At 38.8% G+C, this 22,583-nt stretch overlaps 1 protein-coding gene across 1 annotated transcript in view; it reads left to right on the forward strand.

Annotated features, from left to right (window-relative positions):
• Window positions 1–22,583, forward strand: part of HUWE1 (HECT, UBA and WWE domain containing 1, E3 ubiquitin protein ligase) — a 152,855-nt gene that overhangs the window by 44,381 nt on the left and 85,891 nt on the right. Inside the window, exons 8-19 of the mRNA XM_011991999.1 lie at window positions 7,809–7,871; window positions 9,543–9,620; window positions 10,494–10,541; window positions 10,624–10,692; window positions 11,070–11,169; window positions 12,496–12,596; window positions 13,185–13,335; window positions 13,468–13,595; window positions 14,206–14,346; window positions 14,562–14,667; window positions 16,841–16,942; window positions 17,427–17,507. Coding sequence (XP_011847389.1) covers window positions 7,809–7,871; window positions 9,543–9,620; window positions 10,494–10,541; window positions 10,624–10,692; window positions 11,070–11,169; window positions 12,496–12,596; window positions 13,185–13,335; window positions 13,468–13,595; window positions 14,206–14,346; window positions 14,562–14,667; window positions 16,841–16,942; window positions 17,427–17,507 — 1,168 coding nt within the window. The remainder of the gene's footprint in view (window positions 1–7,808; window positions 7,872–9,542; window positions 9,621–10,493; window positions 10,542–10,623; window positions 10,693–11,069; window positions 11,170–12,495; window positions 12,597–13,184; window positions 13,336–13,467; window positions 13,596–14,205; window positions 14,347–14,561; window positions 14,668–16,840; window positions 16,943–17,426; window positions 17,508–22,583) is intronic.

Raw genomic sequence — 22,583 nt, forward strand, 5'->3', positions numbered from 1 at the left:
GTTACTATTTGCATGTAGGTGATGAGTCTCTTTGTTTCTTGGGGAGATAATATTATTACAACTAGTAAAAACACAGTGAGATAGCCAAGTAAGAGATCAATATACAGAAACAGATAGCTCCTCCATGTATTAATAGTAACCAATTAGAAAATGATTGGTGAGGCCGGGTGTGGTGGCTCACGCCTGTAATCCAAGCACTTTGTGAGGCCGAGGCAGGAGAGCGAATCACCTGGGGTCAGGAGTTTGAGACCAGCCCGGCCAACATGGTGAAACCCCGTCTCTACTAAAAAAATAGAAAAATTAGCTGGGCGTGGTGTTGGGCACTTGTAATCCCAGCTACTCAGGAGGGTGAGGCAGGAGAATCGCTTGAACCCGGGAGGCGGAAGTTGCAGTGAGCCTAGATCATGCCACTGCATTCCAGGCTGTGTGACAAGAGCGAGACTCCATCTCAAAAAAAAGGAAAATGATTGGTGAAAAGACCCCATTCACAGTATGAGCAAATATTGGCTAAAACTGTAAATTTAAGAGAAGTTAATGTAGGAGGTTGTGTAGTAATAACAGTGGTGGGTAAAGAATTCTTAAAATCCCCATGGCATAAACCTAAAAGTAAAATTTTCAATATTATGTTTAAAAATATACTTCCCGACAGAAAACACATAACTCTAGGCTACTTCTTAGGCCCTTACACTGGAATATAAATCAACACACTGCTTCCTTCATCAAGAAAAATGTCAGTTGTACTAACTAGTATAGTTACCAATGTAGTTAAATAACATTCTGGTACAACCTCATTTTGTCCTGGACCAATAACACTTGGAAACAATTGGTGTAATGGCAAGCAGCTGGTCTGCAGGCAAAATTAGGCAGCACTTCGTACAACAGAAGTTAACAGACTCATGGTAGATTGAAAATGCTTAACAATGTTTTAAAACTGGAAAGGGACTGCTAATGTAGAATATTCAAGGAACTCTTCCAGATCAACAAGGATGAGCAAAGGATATGGACAGGCAGTTTATAGAACAGGAAATTCATGTGAGTAGATGCCCAGACTCAGTAATTAGAGAAATAAAAATAAAACAAGATACAGCTTTGTAAGCATTAGATTTGCAGAAATTTCTTAGAAAACTATATAATGGTAAGTGCTGGCAGGTATGTGAAGCTATGGGAACCCTCATGCATTGTTGATAGGAGTGTAGGCTGGTTCTCCTGGGTGTATATTTCAAAGATGAGATCACATCATTTCCATAAGCGTGATCTCTGTCCGAATATTGCATCATCGTTTGTGGTAGTGAGGAGTTGGAAGCAACCTTGGTATCCATCATTAGTAGGTATTCGAATAAGTAAAATGTGGCACATGCACACTATGGAGTACGTAGCAGTTAGAAACTGTGGCCCAAATAATACAGCAACATCGATGGCTTCTAAACATAGTGGTTCGTGCATAAAAAAGTAAAAGCAACAATTTTCATTTCTCAGTACCATTTCTGAAACTTAAAAAGATGTACACAATGCAACATATAGTTTCAAGAAAGAAAAATTAACAGACATCAAAAGTTATACCTTTGATAGAAGGGAATCTGAATGGGCAATGATACGACAGATAGATGAACAAACACAGTAGTCTCCCCTTATCCGAGGTTTCGATTTCCATGGTTTCAGTTACTTGCAGTACAGTACAATAAGATATTGAGAGAGAAGCCACATTCACATGACCTGTATTATAGTATATATTAAACTTTATCATCAGTATGTATATATAGGAAAAAAATATGTGTGTGTGGGGGTGTATTATATAGGGTTTGCCACTACCTGTAGTTTCGGGCATCGCCTAGGGGTCTTGGAATGTATCCCTATGGATAAGGGAAAATAAATCTTAACAGCAGTATTTAAGATCTGTTAGACCAACACTAAACCTTTACTTACAGATTTAAAGGATGGTCTAAATAGAGACCAGTAACATTTTTTAAGTGGGAAGACTTAATATGGTAGAAGCCCTTTAATGAAATTAGGACCAATGATTGGTAGTTTAATTATTTTAAAAATCTTGTTAAAGCAGGAAATGTTTAAAAAGTGATTTATACATACGATTTTTTAAAAACGAAAATAATTCCCTTTCCCATCTTATGTGGGGCCAAAGACTTAGTAAGAAGCAGTCTGTTTTCTGACATAAACTACAACTGTAATCTGTGATTATGGAGTTGCACTGATGTGAAGAAAAGGAACCTGCATACAGGATTCTAAATTTTTTAGAGTTTACTCTTGAATCTTTTCATAATTTGACACTTTTTATTTTAGCATATTGTCTTTTAGATGAATATTTTGCAAAATATTCAACTTAGTTTTTGTGAAATAATTCCGTTTCTCATTTAAATCAGTCAGTCAAATTGATTGAGTGGAAGTCTGTTAATAGCATCAACTGAGACACAGAAATAAATGTCTGAGAAAACACTGATAATCAGGGTGAGTGGCTGTATCAGATAATATCATAAAGCTATAGTGATTTTATTATAAAGCCAAGTTTTTATCATAAGGCTTTTTATCATTAAGCCAGTTTTGTAATTGGCACAGGAGTAGACAATACATCTGCAGAATATTGCTTATATCAGAACACAGTGGGACGGTAGGCTGTTTGAGGGAAAAATGGGTTTAGAACTTTTCTTCACACTTGACATAAATCCTAGAAACATATTTAGAGGTAAATACAGGTGACTTTTAAGATCTTTGGTAAAGAAAAGTTTGCTAAGAAAGTTAACAGACCTAGAAGTCATTAAAAATACAGCTTTGATCATGTTAATTTGGTTATTTGTATAGGGCCACAATAGCATCTGACAGAATTCACATCTTATCACTCTACTTTTAGGCTGATAGAAACACACTAATATTTCATACTTTAATTAAATGTTCTGACAATTTAAGTAGAAGTTAAAATGCAAACTGTTTTTGGTATAAATGGCTCACATATGTAAAGTATGAGGGGTTTGTTTCTTTGTGTTGTTTTTTTTAGGTAATTGAGATCCAGTTGTTTTCTTCCTTTGGATGATTTTGCCACAGAAAGGACTGCTTAAATGATTGCTTTTTTGTCCCTTTGCATTTTTGACACTTTTTACCTTTGACAGGCTTGCTACTTTTCGCTCTGAATTGATCTAAAGAGATTGTAGATTGAAGGTTAATTTCTAGTCCTGGACAATTTGTAATCTTGACAGGTGCCGTACATTGCAGCCTTTGGTAGTAGATTTGTGTGTTTGGTGCTTTGCAATAAAAGATTTTTACAGGTGTTTGAGGTTTAGAGATAATTAGGTATTTAGTAATGGTACCTCCAATACTAATACCCCTCATTAAAATTTAAAAATTTCGTGTTTCTCTAAAATGTAAAATTTCTCTAAAAACTTCACTTGTTCATGTGGACTTCTCTTATTTACGTATTTATTTTTTTGAGACAGAGTCTCACTCCATTACCCAGACTGGAGTGCAGTGGCACAATATCAGCTTGCTGCATCCTCAGCCTCCTGGGCTTAATTGGTCCTCCCACATCAGCCTCCTCAGTAGCTGAGACTACAGGCACGCACCACCATGCCCGGCTAATTTTTTATATTTTTTGTAGAGATGGGGTTTCGCCGTGTTGCTCACGCCAGTCTCCAACACCTGAGCTCAGGTGATCCTCTCGCCTTGGCCTCCCAAAGTGCTGGGATTACAGGCGTGAGCCACTGTGCCTGGCCTTGTGGGCTTCTTTAACAATGCTCATAGAAGTCTTGGTTCATGTCTCTTCAGTCTTTTCAGGCAACTTCCTTTGCAGCAGACACATTCACTTGCATGTGTTTAAGAACCTGGATTTGGACATGAAACCTACTTTTGCCAACAAATCACATTAACCTGTTTCTGTGTCTGTAAATTGGGGGTTACAATATCTACCTCATAGTTCTTTTAGGATCAGAGTAAAGGAAGTCATAAATAAAACCTTATAGGGTTAATGCCATCATGTTGGAAGTACTTAATAAACAGGAGCTGTCATTTATAGATGGATGTCAACCAGAGAAACTACATGCCATTCTTTTGTATTTGCTTTCTTTTAAAATGTTACACACACATTATAAGTGCATGCATATTGTCACATGATTATTTTCAGAACAGCCTTTTACCTCTTGGTTTACCTCCCCGTAACCTCAAGCGTATTCTCTATATATTATCTTCGTATTATATTGACCCGTTGAGGGTGTTTTTGTCCTTCAGTTACAAATGCAGGATACCTTGCATCCTTGTTTTCTTATTTCGGACCTTGTTAAAAAATCACTTTAAAGTCACCTGTATAGCTATAGGGTTCTTTTGATGGCTGCATAGTAGTCCATGCTTTGGATGTACCATATTTTACTCAACTTCCCTATTGATGCATGCTCATATTTGTTATGAAAGATGCAATAAGCAATCTTATATATATTAAGCAATCTTATATATGCACTTAGTTACTGATACAGTAACAACACCACAGACTTTCATGAGTCACGTTTGAGTTGGCAGGGTGTTTTAAGGATCTCAGCTTACCAAAACTTTCTAATTAAAGGTGCTTGTTTTTTATCAGGTTGCAAAAGTTGGCAAGAAAGATTTTGTGGTGACACTAATAAAGGTAGTCTGAAACAATTAGTTGGAATAACAAAAGAAACAAAAGGAATATAATTGTGTAGATACACAGCCTTTCAAGCTTATTCTGCCTTGCAGATTCAGACTTTCGGTTTGACTTACCTGTCTGTTCTGTGTAGCATCAAGCCTTTCTACCCTCATCCTTACTTTATGGTTTTCAGCAAATTGCATGTGTCTTCGTCTTCACCAGCTGTCCTGGGAAGAGCCAAGAAAATATCGAAAATGTAATGAAGTACTTATTAGGTATTAAACCATTTTATAAAGCTGTAGTAATTTAAATAGTGTGGTAATTAAAGGTGGAATTGACCAATCAATAGGTTCCAGAAGCAGATCCAATGTGTAGGAATCGAATTTATGGTTAAGATGGCATTTCAGATTAGCAGAAAAAGAATGGATTATTCAAATAAGATGGTGTTGTAAAAACTGGCTCACTTTTTGGGAGGCAATTAAGCTAGATTCTACCTCATCACAGTAAAATTAAGATGTAATAAAAAGCTAAAATGTTAAAAACATGAAGTTATACAAGCATTAAAAGAAAGTATAACTGCATGGTTGTATGCTGCTTGACGTGGCAAGGTATTTTCAGGAATGAGACTAATGCCATGAAAGAAGAAATTGATTCCATTACAGTATGATTTTATACCTTCTGTATGTGAATATTTTAAGTACTGTCAATTGTGCCATCTATGGTTATCTCGATTCACTTCACATTTTTCTTCTTACTTAGGTAATTTCCAGTTTTTTTCTGTGGTAAATTATGCTACAGTGAATATCTTTAATACATGAATATTTGGCCATATTTAGCACCAGGTGTTTGTTACCTTTTTTTGGGTCTCACTCTGTTGCCCAGGCTGGAGTTGGCAGTGGTGCAGTCTTGGCTCACTGCGACCTCTGCTTCCCGGGTTCAAGCCATCCTCCCACCTCATCCTCCCTAGCAGCTGGGACTACAGGCGTAGACCACACGCCTGGCTAATTTTGTATTTTTAGTAGAGACGGGGTTTCACCATGTTGGGCAGGCTGGTGTCAAACTCCTGACCTCAGTTGATCCTCCCGCCTCAGGCGTGAGCCTGTTAACATCTTAATGAATGTCGAACCTTGTACTTTACAAATTCTTGTCTCATTACCTTAAACTTGCCTAGTTGTTTTAAACTTCTGATTATTTTTTAGAGTTCTGATAGACTTGAATTCCGACAGTCAGTTTATTCACTGTTTTTGTGAAGGCGTGGGCTTATGGAGTTCCCTATTCTGCCGTTTTCACTGACATCATTCCTAGTAGAACATTCTGTTTTTAAACAGCTGGGAGTGGGGGGTATACATATCTGTGTCCAGGCAGACTTTCTCACTTAGGTTTTCACTAGAGAAGTAAGCCTTAATGCCCTAAGGTATCCATTATTAATGTAGCAAAATGACTTCTCTCTTGTGTGTCTAAGGTGGTGCTAGTTATGATAAAAAATTACTCACCATATTCTGTGTTTCATACATGATACCTGGATTGAGAAACGCTGCCAGTAGGTCAAGTGTAGTTTGAGAAAGCTTATTTCTCATGGGATAGTCAGGTGATGTTTTTTAAATTAATTAATTAATTTATTTATTTATTTACAGGTTTAGAAATTGCATTCTATAGTATGTACCTTTGTGAATGTCACCTTCGGTGATTTACACTGTTTGTTTTTGAGACTTCTTTGGCAAGTAGTGATATAATAGCATTTAACAAAGAGGAAACAACTTAGATGTAGAGAGAGAACCATGTTAGTTCATGGTGGCAGCCCAGATCTGAGGTGATTGGGACCCATACTAGACAGGAATAAAATGAAGACACAGAATATAAGTAGCATTTTGTGCTTCAATCATGCCAGACTTAAAAACATGATAATTCTTGGCTGGAAAAGGTGACTCACAGCTGTAATCCCAGCAGTTTGGGAGGCCAAGGCAGGAGGATCACTTGAGGCCAGGAGTTTGAGACCAACCTGGGCAACATAGCAAGACCCCTACAAACATTTTACAAATGTAGCCTGGTGTGGTGGTAGCATATGCCTATAGTCCTAGCTATGTGACAGGCTAAGGCAGAGGATCCTTTGAGCCCAGGAATTTGAGGCTGTGGTGAGTTGTGATTGTGCCATTGCACTCCTCTCCAGCCTAGGCAACAGAGGGAGACTTGTCTATCTCTCATACTCTCTTCATATATAGCTACATATATATAATTTTTATTTTTATATATTTATATAAAATTTATATATTTATAATTTTAAAAATTATACAAAATATATCTTTATATGAAATGTTTTATATTTGTAATATAAAAATCTCTTTTCAGTTTGACGTGATAAATTAATAAATTTGTTTCAGATGATATCTAATTTCTTTCACTTTGTCAATCGTTTGCCTGAACTATATGCCTTGCCCCATGAGGCAGGGAGATATATTTATTTTACATATATAAATACATATTTTATGTAATATATGTAAAATAGTTATATATATAATTAAAAAATAAAAATACGATAATGCGCTTAATTTTAAAGTGATATTTTAAAGGCTGTTGAAGATGCAGGCTAGGTAGTGAGACTATATGACAGTAGTTTTGTAGTTAGAAGCCAGTTGAGCCATTCCCCCATTATCTCAGGGGCTTGTTGATGAGTTTTTAGATTTGAGTGGCAAAGTACAGTAGTAATAAATAAGGCAGAATTTTCTGCCTTGTAACTCAGCTAATGTCAAAAAAAGAGGAACTGGAAAGTGTGATTCCTCCCTAGTGCAGAAGGTGAGTAGGCAGAGCCTCAGGCAAGGCCTGATGGGACATGACCGACCTGTCAGCATACGTGACTACAGGGGTGTGGAATACAATGGCTGGCAGTTGCTGCTTGAGTTCTTCCTAGGAGCATCCTCACTGAACAGTGAAATTAATCTCATTGAAGAAATCACCTTTAGACAGACCATCTTGCCTTGAATCTTAAGTTCTTATTTCTGTTCTTTCTTCCTCTTGTTTGACTTTCACGTTGGATGTCTTCTCAACATTATGTTCCAAGCAGCCACACACTCTTATATATATATGTGTGTGTGTATGTATATATACATAGAGAGAAAGAGAGCTAAAGTCTCACTCTGTTGCCTAGGCTGGAGTGCATTGGCGCAAAGTCACCATAAGCACTGTCTTAACACTATCTTTTTCCTTTTTCAAGAGCTGGGGTGGAAAGGAGAATGGCTTTGGACTTGCAGAATGTTGCAGAGACTTGCATATGATGGTAAGTAACTCTTTGGGATATGGGTGTCTTTTGACAGAGCTGTTTTCCTCTCTATGAACCTTACTTTACAACGAATTGTGGTATATGAAGTGGCTCCTTCACATCAAGACTTTTGAGGAACCTAAGATCAGTTCAGACATAGCTGAGCCACATCTATAGGAAGCAGTCTATCAGTGCTTGGGCTCTTGATGTGCTGGCGGTAGATAAAAAATCTGAGAAATAGAGTGTGTGTTCATACCCAGTTCTTGAGTAGGTAGCTATATTTGTTGAATTGATTTTAATGTGATTTTTTTTAAATCCCAGAAAGTATGTTTGCTTGCATTCTCACATTGTATCAGAACTCTGGACAGTGTGGTGTGATTTAGGAATGGCTGCTTGGAGAGCAATTCTACCATTAGGTTTATTGAGAACTTATAATGTTTTATGTGCTTTCCTTGTTTATCTCTCTGCCTTTTACCCATGCTTAAGTTATTAGCTCAGGCCATCCTCCTTTCTGCTTTGATATGTTGCTGTGGAGCTACAAAACACAATTTGGTTTTCAATAATTATTTTGCATCTGGAAGCAACTGTATTTTCCATGTGGAATTTGTCTTGTCAGTTTGTCATGTTTAGCACAAATGGCTGCAGTGAAATTTAGCGTATTTATCTTAGCAAGTCTTTTCCTAAAAAGAATGGCTCTTTTCTGGTCTCAGAAAACCACAGATTAGATCAAGTTACTTTCCCACGTTAGCTGGCATACTTTTCTTTAGTGATTATTTTATGAAGAGATAATCGGGTAATATAGTCGGCGAGTGTTGTCTGTTTAATAATCAAAATTACATAAATCTTGAAGTATATTCAGAGTTTGGAATTCTGACAACATAAAGGTTGACGTGTACTTTAAAAGTTTTATATATATATATACACACACACACACACGTTAAAAAATTCAGAGTATAAAAAGGTATGCAGTGGTAACTTTTTAATTTTCCGGAGGCAATCACTGCTAGTGGTATCTTTCAGTGAGATGTTTTAGTGGGCACTCTTCTGTTATCTTATTTTTGTTCATCATGTAACTTTTCTGGAGTTAAAGAGAATGTTTTTTCAGGGTCTGATTTATATTGTCTTGGTGTCTACCTGTGCAGAAAAACATACCATGAGAAGTGGTGTAGAATGGTATAGAAGGAAAGTGTTTGAAGAATTATGAAGACATGCCTATGAGGCATACTTTGAATAAAATATTTCAGAAGATAGATACAAGGTTTTCGTAAGAATGTTCTTTTCCATTCTTTAGCTGGTTTCTGAACCCTGGTATTTGTTCTCTATCCTTTCTTGGATTCTTATTCATTACTGCTTGGCAGTCTTGCCCCTCTTTTCCCCCTTGGGAATAGCCACAGTCAAAATTGATCTCTTGCAAGAAAGGGAAACTAGAAATTTGTAAGTATGAAATGCAGAAGGTTTGGGAGCTCTGGGCTCTATCCTTTTGATTCTGTTTGAAAAGTCTCATCCTATCTGAGCTCTGCTCTAAGACAAACAGTTAAAGGCACTGTAAGTACTGAATGTACTGCTTGTTCTTCTGCCACAATAAGTTGAACAGGTGGCTAGGACTTTGAGGGAAGATGTGGGGGATAATATTTATAATCAGTTGAAACTCAATGTCTGATTCTTTGATGTGCTTTATTTTATACACAGAAATATCCACCCAGTGCAACTACACTACACTTTGAATTCTATGCAGATCCTGGGGCCGAGGTCAAAATTGAGAAAAGGGTGAGTCTGATTCAGATTTGTTCCGACAAAGTCTACAGTTTACGGTAACTGGGATTGCCTCTTCTAGAACTCATCAGTTAAATGAAGAAATGGTTTTGAGCTACACTGCTGCCCTCGCAAACTATAAATATACCTAGCAGCTCCTCAGGAGTGTTAATTGCATCCCCAACTCTGATAAGGTTGGGTCTCATGTTGGGGGCTGCCAAAATATGGAAGTCCCATCCGTTATGAGGCACTGCTATGACCTATGTGCTTTTCCCACAGTCTCTGAGAATTCCAACATGTAGTATAGTAGTATGAATGGTGATGGCTCAGGTTTCTCTACTTAGGAAGCCTGTAAAAGTCTTTATATGTTGTCGATAGTGTCCTGCTTAAATTATCTGGTCATTCTGTATTGTTTGAGGAGGTACTAAAGAGTTTGGTTTAGAAGTAGCTTAGTGAAAATATAATTTCTCTTCTACCTATACTGTTAAATAAATAAATAAGTAGTATTTCTAGATTAATTACCTTGAAAGCAACTCTAATACATGTTCAAAGAGAAACCATTTTCATGAATTCGGTCTTTGCTATGAATACTGAAGCTGTGGAGATTAAGTCAGTGGAGGGTTAGAAAAGGACAAAGAAGAATATGAAAGGTGCCTGGCTATGCGCATTATAGTTTGATACTACTGGTTTTAAAGGAGCTTTCCTAAGAATATATATAAGATGGATGTTTTGGAGGACTCTCAAGTTACCTTGATTTTAAGAGCATTCACTTAGGCTTCAACCTATCAGGTGACATCTTGGTTTTCAGACAGCCCTTGGAGCTCTATGGCAGGGGAAGCTAGAGTGTTCAGTGACTCCTTACAGCTCTCTTGTCTTTTTTAATTTTAGACAACTAGTAACACACTACATTATATTCACATAGAGCAACTTGACAAGGTAAGAGGAATCTTTGACTCTTGGCTGGTTTCTTAATGTTTGGTTCACTTTTTGTTCCTAACTATCTTTTTTTCTAATGTAGATTTCAGAAAGCCCTTCTGAAATCATGGAATCTCTTACCAAAATGTACAGCATTCCTAAGGATAAGCAGGTATGATTTGGCTTTAAAATATCCACAGGATGTGGTTGTTATCTAAATAGATTGATGTGTACTGGGGTGGGAGATTGCATAGCAGAAAGAATGTCAGCTTTGGAGTCAGACCATGGGCAAATTGTTAGCTTCTCTGAGCCTTAGTTTCCTCGTCTTTTATGAGGTTAACACTTAATAACTTCCTAGGTCCTTATGAGGGTTTGAGGAAAACATGAACTACCTCACTGTGAGCAGCTAATAAGTGGTGGTAGCTTTCTCAACACTTTGGATACCAAAGGAGAAAACGTTTAGTTGTGTTGTTTTTTGAGTTAGCTCTCATAAAGAGTATTCACCTTCTTCATTGATGTTTTTAAAATGTAGGTCTTATCTCTCTACAGATGCTGTTATTTACACACATACGATTGGCCCATGGCTTTTCTAATCACAGGAAGCGATTGCAGGCAGTTCAGGCCAGGCTGCATGCAATATCTATATTAGGTAAGAGAAGAATACTTTAATTACCAGGCCCTATTAGACAGTTTGGGCCTGATTTGCTTTGAACATTCATCTTTGTTGCTATGAGTCCTGTTATAGTTACCTAGGTAGCAACTTAAATACTTCCACCCCTCCCAGTATTCACTGTATTTATTCATTATCCTTGAGCTTTTTAATGTTGGACCAGAAAGAGGGTATGATGATGTTCATTGACATCATGTCACCTGGGTTTATTCTTGGTATTCGTCTCTTTTTTTTTTTTTTTTAATGGGTATGCTTGTAGCTATCGCTCACTGTCCCCCTACTCTTTCTCTTGCCATTGTGTCTTCCTCCTCTCTCATCCTTTCAGGGGTATCATTTTGAAGTAAGTCAGAAAATATTCAGTAGTCAATACTGTGTATTTAACTTCTTTTGCTGTGGCACAGTAGAATGGAAAACACGTGGTTTTGGAATCAGTCCTGTACTCTGGCCCTGATTCTGTAGATTATTAGCTACATTTATCTTCTCAGCCTCAGCTTATTTGTTTAATATTGAGATACTGACCATAGAGGTTCGTTGGTCTAAAGATTAAATGAAAACCTAGAAAGCAATCTAGCACAGAACAAGCACATAGAAGGTATAAAATGGTAACCATTGCTATTATTTTTAATGTTCATTATGTTATTACTTGCCTTCTCTTTTAAACTATGAGTTCCTTGGCATGAAATTCTTGCTCTTTTATGTGTACTTATACCTAGCATGATTTCTGGCATGTGAGTGGGTGCTCAGGAAATCTTTGTTGAAAACTAAATGAATATGCCCAAATCCCATTAGTTTATGCTTCAGGGTACTGTGTCCGGTACTACCTCATTGTGGAATTCATTGAATGTGAATTACACACATTCTCAAGTTTTACTACAGTGTCACACGAATTTCTGACTTACTCTGCAATGGTCCATAAATTCTCTTCTTTACAAGTGTTTACAGTAAAAGCAGAAGCATAGGAAGAGGCTAAAATGGAAGTCTTATATCCAAGGCATAATGAAGTTATATTGAGTAGTAATGTTATGAAAAATTAACTCAGAACTTTTCCTATTTCCATCCCCCAAAATTCTTTCTCGAGACTGATAATACCTTTAGTAGCGGAATCTGTCAGTTTAGTGTCTATTTAGAGCTTATCACTTGTATTGGATCCAGTCCTTCAGAATTTAATTTGGTGATGATTCTGCCCTCCATTGCTGGTTGGGAATGGAATTCTTCCCCAGAACCTATAGATACCAAAATGTTTGTCATTGGGCAGTGGCTTGACCACTGCCTTCTTGCCTAAAGTGTTTGTTTCTCCTTTTGCAGTGTATTCCAATGCCTTGCAGGAATCAGCAAACAGTATCTTGTATAATGGCTTGATAGAGGAGTTGGTAGATGTCCTTCAGATAACGGATAAGCAGCTTATGGTAAGTATTTACAGGTTGAGTAACCCTTATCTGTAACACTTGAGGCCAGAAGTGTTTTGGACTTGAGGTTTTTTTTGGGGGAGGGGGATTTGCATATACATAATGAGATATCTTGGGCATGGGACTAAGTTTAAACACGAAATTCACTGATGTTTCATATACATATTATATTCATAATCTGAAGGCAATTATATACAATATTTCAAATAGTTTTGTCCATGAGGTCAGGTGTGGAATTTTCCACTTCTGGCATGCAGGTATTCCCAAAGTTTTGGATTTGGGAATATTTCAGATTTTTGAATCAGGGATCCTGCATTAATGTTGTCTGTATATCAGGCTTATGCTTGTTTGCCTTTTGGTTTTTCCCAGAGGGTTAGAAAGAACTCCCAGTACTTCCCTCTTTGGGTATTAAACTGCAAAACTAACAAATACTAGGTTTTTCATTGTTGCTCTCAGCAGACCTCCATCCCCTCAAGCAGTTACCAGTGGAATGACTTATATTTTAAAGTTTGGATATTAGCGACTGGAACTTGGTTCAGTCGTCTTATTATATTTAACACATTATATGTTTACCTTCTAATTTAATAGGAGATTAAAGCAGCTTCTTTACGAACATTAACATCAATTGTCCACTTGGAGAGAACTCCCAAACTCAGCAGTATTATTGACTGTACTGGAACTGCCTCCTACCATGGATTTTTGCCAGTGCTTGTAAGGAACTGTATCCAGGCCATGATTGGTAAGTTTTGATGGTGATTATCTTAGGCAAGAAGAAACCTTTGCCCTCTGCCTTTGTCTTTTTTAACATCCTGCCCGCTTAACAGCAATTTTGAGCTTGTTTTTGTTCTCCCTCTCCCCACCTCCCTTGTAGATCCTTCCATGGATCCATACCCTCACCAGTTTGCCACTGCTCTCTTCTCTTTTTTATACCATCTGGCCAGCTATGATGCTGGTGGTGAAGCCTTGGTTTCCTGTGGAATGATGGAAGCCTTATTGAAGGTACCGTACGGTTTTTTTTTTTTTTAAACTACATGGAGAAATCAACGAAGGGTATAGAGATGCAAGTTTGGGGTGTTGCACAGTGAGGGCAAATAATATAAGAAAGCTTATCCGGAAAACGTTATACTTAACTAGAAGGCCAATTTGACTTTCTAGTTTTCTCATTAACAACGTTTAAGAGCAGCTACTTCCATTATTGAGACTTTATCATAGTGTAGAATGGTCAGGAGGTCATGGGTTCTGGTTAAAACATTGCCACATGTTATCATGCCTTTACACAACCATAGGGAAAATATATGTCAAGGTACTTTGTAAATTGTATTGTAGTAGTAATAGCCTTTACTATGTGCAGAACACTGAGCACCAGCTTTTTTTCCCCTAAATATCTTACTTAATTCTGCAAAGTAATTGATGTCCCCATTACCTCAGAGGTTGAGTCGCAGAAGTCATAGAACTGTCATTTGGTAGGCACCAAAAATAAAACACATGCTTTCCCCCTATACTGTGCTGCCTTACTGAGGCCCCAGACTACATGTATACAAAAGAATGCAATTTTTACAACTTTGTGTCTTTATAGTTCATTGTTTTTGCCTCTTTTTCTCCCTGATAGGTCATAAAGTTTCTCGGAGATGAACAGGACCAGATAACATTTGTCACCAGAGCCGTCAGAGTGGTTGACCTTATCACCAACCTGGATATGGCAGCTTTTCAATCCCATAGTGGACTTTCTATCTTCATTTATAGACTTGAGGTATTATTATACAAGGAATACTTTGCATAGAATTTAATACTCAGAGCTGAACCTAAGGATTGTCCTGATAACCCTAAAGAGCTGTCTTACGTCTCTTCTGTTTCTAGAAATCAACTGTGTATCTGCTTGCAGTATTTTTCCATTATAATAGTCTTTAATCCCTAAAATATAAATATATACACTTGATTTTCTTACAACTTTTCTCTTGATTGTAGCATGAAGTAGATTTGTGCCGAAAAGAATGTCCATTTGTGATCAAGCCAAAGATCCAGAGACCCAGTACTACACAGGAAGGAGAGGAAATGGAAACTGATATGGATGGTAATTAACAGTTATTAAGTCAGTATTTTTGTGCTTGAGATTTTTTGTCATCTCACCCCAGTTTTCATTCTTCCTCATAAATTCCAAAGTACGCAATTCACTTCAGTATATACTTTAAGCAACAAAAAATTTTTTTCTATGTAAGTGATTTGCAAATTTGTTTTTCACAAGGATAATCAGAAAAGAAAGGTACGAATTGTTTGGAGTAGAGATGGGAGGTAAAGCAGATGCTATAGCTGTGATGTTAATCTGTTTTGTTTCATCACATTATTTTCTTATGTATTTCTTACTGTCTTATTTCCACTAAAATTCAAGCTCCATGGGATCCGGATATTGTCTTTTTCACTGCTGCAGTGCCTGATAACATCCTAGGTGTTAGAAATATGGTTGGTAGAGAGAGAGAGAGACTCTAAAATGGGACCTTTTAAAACTTTACCTATTTTGTGAAGAGAAAGGAGAGGTAAAAAGGTTTTTGGGTAGGCAGAAACATCCCTGAGGCTGGCATATCACTTGAGCCCAGGGGTTCGAGGCCAGCCTGGGCAACATGGCAAAAACCCTGTCATTACGAAAAATGCAAAAGTTAGCCCGGTGGGGTGGCATGCACCTGTGGTCCCAGCTACTTGGGAGGCTGAGGTGGGAGGATCATCTGAGCCTGGGAGTTTGAGGCTGCAGTGATTTCAAAATGTAAATAGTAGTTTATCACTAATAGAGCCTTAGAAGATTTTATAAACTGTAGTAAATGATTGTGTATCTTATACTCAGTTATTCAAGTGTATAAAGTAAAAATGAATTGTCACTTACCTACCATAGCTACTAGTTTCGGTGTGGTTCTTTCCAGGCTTTTTTGTGCATATTCAAATACATGTTGATGTTAAGTATGTAGTGTTTTATAATGGGAAGATGAGATCATAAACATACTATTCATCTTGCATTGCTCATTCAGTGTTTCATAGACATTCTTCCAGATTGGAATATTGAGTATTAATCTTTTCATGCTTTCTATGTTTATTATTAATTACTCTCTTGAAAAGCTGTACCTGTTTGTATACTACCAACTAGTAGTATGTGAAATTGCACATTTTACTTACCACTCTCCCCTTCTTCCCCAATTTGGTAGGCGAGAAATATTGAAGGACTTCTGTAGGATTGTTAATTTACACACACACGTATACATGTGTGTATTAATACATGCAACTAGTGATATATTTTCATTTTGGGGTTCAGCATTCCTGATCTTCATTTTTATATTCATTTCACATTAATGGAAGAAATTTTCTCAAACAAAATTTTTCTTTTTGTGGTACCTTTTATTCTAGTAAGTTTCTTTATCATAATTTGTACTTTAGTTGCAGATGTGGCTATGGAAAGCAGTCCAGGCTCATCCATCTCTATGGAGCACAGGCTGGATGTTGAATTAAGGGCATCAGGTTCCAGCAGCAGCACTAACATCTCTTCTGGCCCCAGCCCCGGTCCCAGTCCCGGCCCCGGCCCCGGCCCCGGCCCCGGCCCCGGCCCTGGCCCCGGCCCGGGCCCTGGCCCCCGTCCTGGTGCGTACACACATAGATGTGCAGTCTTTCACAGTGGTAGAGTTATTAAACTATTGAAGAAGGCGGCTTTAGTCAGAACTTAAATGGTACATTTGGAGGTTAGCATCCCATGACTACTCATGCTCCTTCACCATTCTGGTGTTCCATTTTCTTATATTAACATGTCTTTCATAGCATTTTATACTTTTCCAACAATTCGTACATTGATTATCAAAACAGCCATGTTGGAGGGCAGATAATATCCAAAATGGGAACTGAGTGAGGTAAAAAAAAAGTTGAACCTTTTTACTTTGTAATTTTTCTTTTTTACTTTAGACTTTTAATTTTAGTATTGGTAAAATTAAAAGTATTAGTAATTTTTTCAATTTCAAAGCTTAATTAAGTATTCTTCCCAAGATTCAGAGACCTCACTTCGAATGTCTTCTAATTTTATTATAGTGTATTTGGGTCTGTTAAAATTTTGTTTTATGTGCTTGGAATATTGAGTATTAATCTTTTCATGCTTTTTATGTTTATTATTAATTACTCTCTTGAAAAGTGAGTAATTTTCATGCTTTTTATGTTTATTATTAATTGTGGCTTAATGGCCAACTCTGCATAATTCTTTTGTCTTTCTTCATTGCCAGGAGCCCAGTGTATTCCACAACGAGCAGCACTTCTGAAATCCATGTTGAATTTCCTCAAGAAGGCCATCCAAGACCCTGCTTTCTCAGATGGCATACGACATGGTATTTGATTCCAGATAACTTTTTTTGGAGGATATTTTACTCTCTAAAAGATTGGTTCTTGTCATACTGTTCTGGCACCTGTTATTCTACAAGGCAGTCTTTGGTAAAGGCCATGCCATTTTCACTAGCTTTTAGTTGTTTTTTGTCACTTTTCCTAGATGTAAGGGTTGCTTAGCTATTTTCATAATGATTTACCATGTTTTCCCCCTTTTCCAGCTTTTGACTCTGTGCTTAATTCCATCTTATTACCCCTCTCTGACTCTTAGGTGTTTGTGTTCTTTTTTTTTTTTAACCCATGTTAGAAAGCCTATTGCATGGACAAAGAACAAATAATAAAATAGTAGGAGACAACTAGGGGCCATTAGATTAGAATTAACACAGGCTTTGAGGACCACAATGTGATAATACATATCACTCAGTTATCCCCACTCCTCACACCTTTCCAAACTAATCATATTCTCCGTAATGTTCACTTTTCTCTTAGTGATGGATGGTTCTCTGCCTACCTCCCTGAAACACATCATCAGCAATGCAGAATACTATGGCCCATCACTCTTCCTCCTAGGTAAGTGGAGTTGATAGTTGGTTATAACAATTTGGGATAACCTGGCAGAGCTTTCTCTCTGTGTATTTATTTACTCACTATTTATTTATTTATTTATTTTTGAGACAGAGTCTTACTCTGTTGCCCAGACTAGAGTGTAGTGGCATAATCTCTGCTCACTGCAACCTCTGCCTCCCGGGTTCAAGCAAGTCTCCTGCCTCAGCCTCCCGAGTAGCTGGGATTAGAGGTGCCTGCCACCATGCCTGGCTAGTTTTTGTGTTTTTAGTAGACAAATGTGAATAGTAAAATCCCGCAAGGAAATAAAACACAGAGAGGCCGGGCATGGAAGCTCATGCCTGTAATCCCAGCACTTTGGGAGGCCGAGGTGGGTGGATCACCTGAGGTAAGGAGTTTGAGACGAGTCTGGCCAAAATGGCAAAACCCCGTCTCTACTGTCTACCTGGACAGTAGACAAATGTCAATAGTAAAATCCTGCAAGGATATAAAACACAGAAAGGTCGGGTAGATATCTGTCTTATTGGTGATGCAATAAAGAAAGGTCAGAATTCAGTTTTAAGTAAATATCTGTTTTCTGGGTGCCAAATATACCTTCATTTGTAATAAGTAGCATTATCATACATTTGGCTTATCTGTGCTAGAATTCTTAAAACGCTAAAGGAATTAAGTTGGAGACGTGGAAATAGGGAAAATCTCCTTGTAGTAGTGAGCACTGTTTTACATTTTGGGGTGTTGGGGAGACTATTTTTGGCTACTACAACTTAGATACTTCGTTCCTCCCCTTGCTGAAGAAATTTGGGATTTTTGTTTATTAACCTTGTAGCCTTTAATCTTGCACAATTCATTTATTAGTACATATTCGTTTTGTGTGTTTTTTTTTGTTTTTTGTTTTTTTTTTGAGACAGAGCCCTCACTCTGTCACCTAGGCTGGAGTGCAGTGGCGTGATCTCGGCTCACTGCAAGCTCTGCCTCCCAGGCCCACGCCATTCTCCTGTCTCAGCCTCCAGAGTAGCTGGGACTACAGGCGCCCACCACCACACCCGGAGAATTTTTTGTACTTTTAGTACAGATGGGGTTTCACCGTGTTAGCCCGGATGGTCTCAACCTCCTGACCTCGTGATCCACCTGCCTCGGCCTCTCAAAGTGCTGGGATTACAGGCGTGAGCCACTGCCCCCGGCCTTGTTTTGTTTTCTTAGGATATTCTACATAGTCTTGCCATCTGCAAATACATTTTTATTTTCTTTATGGTCTTTGTGCCTTTTTTTGGTCTTACTATGTTAGGAAAGATTTCTGATACAATGCTGGGTAGAAATGAGAATGGGCCTCTTTGCTTTGTTCCTGAATTTAGAGGGAAAGCATTTAATATTTTACCATTAAGAATGAGGTTAGCAGAGGTTTTGTGTTGAAGGTTTTGTCAATTTTATCAGGTTGAGGAAGTTTTCTTGTGGTGTAGCAACTCCACTATGCTATGGAAAAGCTCTCTGCCAAGGTTAGATTCAGATGGCAAAATTCAGACAATAGTTCTTTGGTTTTTTGTTTTGTTTTGTTTTTAAGATTTGTTTTACAGGTGGGGAAGTCTCAAGACCAGGGGCAGGGAGAATGCCTCTCTTCTGGGAGAAAGTCCAGAACAGAGAGAAAGAGAAAAGGAAGTACACAGGCAATTTTCAATAAATGGGAAGCTTAGAAGAGGCAACAATTGCCATTGACAGGGATATTGTTTAAAAGAGGGAGGCAGCAAGCGGATATAGTGCTTAGGTGCTGGGGTAGTGGTGAAGAGCAGGTGAGCCCTATGAGGATGATGCCAGAAGTGAAGGACACAGGCAGGAAATGAGACTTAGAGCACTAAATCAAAGGTCAGTGAAGGTCCAACTTCCTTCCCTATGGTTTTCTTAATTCATCCCTGACATTTCAATCAGCATAGCAACCTCCCAGTTTTCCTATAAAATACACTTGTACTTGAGAGAGACCAGATTTGCAAAGCCAAACCTAAATAGACTAGCCATTGTTATTTTAGCTCTCTAAATGGTAGTACAGAACCTTTCACTCCAGGTGGAAGGAGATGGCTCAGGAAAGGCATAAGGGAGGTCTGAGAACCTCTTGGAGTATTTTAATAATATAGTTGGCTGTTTGAGTTTCTTTTATTTTTGTTGAACTATTCTGGATACCTTTTCTTTATTAATGATCATGCAATGGGAGGTCCCTTTAAGACACAAGCACTACCTTGAAATCTCAGTAGGTAGTTTCATGCCAATCTGTTATCGACTGTCATAGTAACTAAACTGCTTTGTCCCTCATTGAGGGCTCCTAAGGCCTGAACTGTTTGGTTAATGTGGTCTTTCAGGAGTTACAACATGTCTGGGTAACCTCTATGAGTTGAATCTGTGTTACAGAATTGGAAATACCTAAACTTGTGCCCATTACACCAAAGATTCTGATGAGGCCCAGAAGAGGTAAAAAGTGCTCCCTTTTGTGGCAAGACCTGATAAAACAGCTAGACTTTCTAGTTGGATTTGAGGTGCCCTGGGCACTAAATGTCCATAGTACATAGGTCAGCTTGTATGGGTAGAAGGGAACAGGATCATTGAATAGAATGTATAACCCTGCTGAGCAGGAGTTGTAACACAGAAGAATCAGTAGACCAGGAGGTTGGAAGGTGAAGTTTCTAGGGAGTAAATTTATATTAGGGTGGACATTCTCAACAGGGGGGCATCATTGTATGTACTATCAGTTGGTGGCAGAGGCTGGGAAAGATATGAAATCCTTAAGGGGGAAGCTAATGAGGAAGCACCCAGTGAGGTCACGATGTCCTGCTTATAATTTCACACTCAAACTCACTAAATATTCTGACTCCTTCTCCCTCATGTGTCCGACCTCTGGCTCTTTCTTCTGTGCCACTTTTAGCCACTTGTATTTCATTTGTAGTATCCCATGTAACTTCCCTCAACTCCCCTCTCTTCTTTCTCACCTCCTGCCTTACCAACCTCATGTTGTCTGTTCGGGTCTGTTTGTAGCCTATGCTAACGTCATCATGCTTATGATTGACTGCTTAACCAGAGAGTGTAGCAGGTAGTCAATATGAGTATTAAAATCCTCCAAGGGAGCAAGATACAGTTGTATAAGTGGTTGCCTGGGCTGGGGTGTCTGTTAATATTGCTGGAGGTTTAGTATGTAGGTGGCATTTTGTGTACCTAATACATAGATACGATCTATCAGGTTGAGTGAGGGGAAGCAGGAAATATAGGTAGTGACTGGAATAGTGAAATTAGAGTGTAAATAGTGAAAGTGGAGTGTGGGCTGGCTGTCAAAGAGTTGATGGGGCAGTGGAGTTATGAAGAGTCATATGGGGGCAGTTACAAGGGCATTTACTATCTTGAGGGTGTCAGCATCAAGGTTGGGACTGTCAGTTGTGCTGAAATCATCATCTAGGATGCTTTGGTATGCTGTATAGATAGAAGCCCTAGGCTCACACTTGAGAAATTATTATAAAAGAGTTGTAGAATAAGCTGCGGACTGATTACCCCCAAACAAGTGGGATCACAGTATGGACAAAAAGGAGCCCAAGAAGTTTGGCATTGAGCTGGAGTAGTAGTATCCCAGACCCAGGCCATGAGCCAAATGAGGTATAGACAGGCCAACTAGAGCCAGAATATTCCACAAAGATATTTTCAGGTCTGTGGTGCATAGACTTTTGGCATGTCGAAATGCCAGTTTATTATGGAAATCACAGGCATTGCCATCCCATATCCTGCATAGTCTCCCATTCAATACCTCTGTAATAAGGTGGATCCAGAACTAGCTTCCTGTCTAAGAATGTTGGTATTAGGAACTAACTTAAGATTTTTCTTTCCTCTTTGGAGGAACCATACAGTTGTGTATGTGGACCCAGGCAGAGAGACCAAGACCTTCATTTCCTACGAAGAAAGATCTCTAGTTAGCAATCCTTTAAAACCATCGTATTAGGAAAGGACTTTGGCAGAGACCTTCTGCATAGTCTTAGAGGGTGAGGGCCCTCAATTTTCTGTGGGTCCCATCCTGTTATCTACTTTCAGTCTAGGCACCTGTCCACCATGGATTGCACCAACATCAAATGAGGAGGTGTCGTTAAGTGAGAGGGATTCTGTTTGGGTATTACAGACTCATAGATGGAAAGTACCTCATTTTGAGGCTAGAAAGGGGACAAAGGAAGCACTAGTCGTGTTTTTTCAGGATGTCATATAACTAAGGCAATCGGCAAAAGAGAGATCCATTTAAGAGATCATTGTCCACTTTGTAAGTTTAAGAGAGCATTGAACAAGCCATTATGCTTCTATTAGGCCTGCTTTCTGTGAACAGTAAAACAAATGGGCCAGGCACTGGCTCACACCTGTAATCCCAGCACTTTGGGATGCTGAGACAGGCAGATTGCTTGAGCCCAGGAGTTTGAGACCAGCCTGGGCAACATGTGAAATCCTGTCTCTAAAACAAATAAATGCTGGTGCGCTACTCAGGAAGCTGAGGTGGGAGGATCACTTAAGTACTGGAGGTTGAGGCTGCAGTGAGCTATAATTGCGCCACTGCACTCTAGCCTGGGGAACAGAGTAAGACCTTGTGTCAAAAAAAAAAAAAAAAGACAAATGGAAGCTCCAAGGTGATGCCTTGTTTTAAAAGGTCCATGCCCAGACTGAATGAGCGGTAACATGCATACCCTGGTCAGAGTCGGTGTTACCAGAAGCCCAGAGGGAACTAACTGAGGCCTATAATGGTGGTGTTGGCAGTGGTTTGGCAGGAAGGATAAGCCAAGAATAGGTCTGTATAACAATCAGTTGTGAGGGCGTAGCGATTTGTGCCAGCAGATTGGGGGCAGTGGCCCAAAAAAATTGATTTGCCAGTGAGAAAAGGAGTGTTCACGTCTGGTATGGTGAGCCCCCGTTGGTGTTGATGCCAATGGCAAGACAGAGCACAAAGAACATATTGAGAGGCTAGGGTTTGAGTAGGGCTAGTGGCATGGGGATGCAGTGGCGTTTGGGCCCAGGGATTGTGATGACCTGCCTGCCTTTACTCCTCTCCCCTCCCCTCCCCTCCCCTCCTCTCCTCCCCTC

Source organism: Mandrillus leucophaeus, unplaced genomic scaffold (genome assembly GCF_000951045.1).
Source record: "Mandrillus leucophaeus isolate KB7577 unplaced genomic scaffold, Mleu.le_1.0 Scaffold400, whole genome shotgun sequence".
NCBI classification, from domain to species: Eukaryota; Metazoa; Chordata; class Mammalia; order Primates; family Cercopithecidae; genus Mandrillus; species Mandrillus leucophaeus.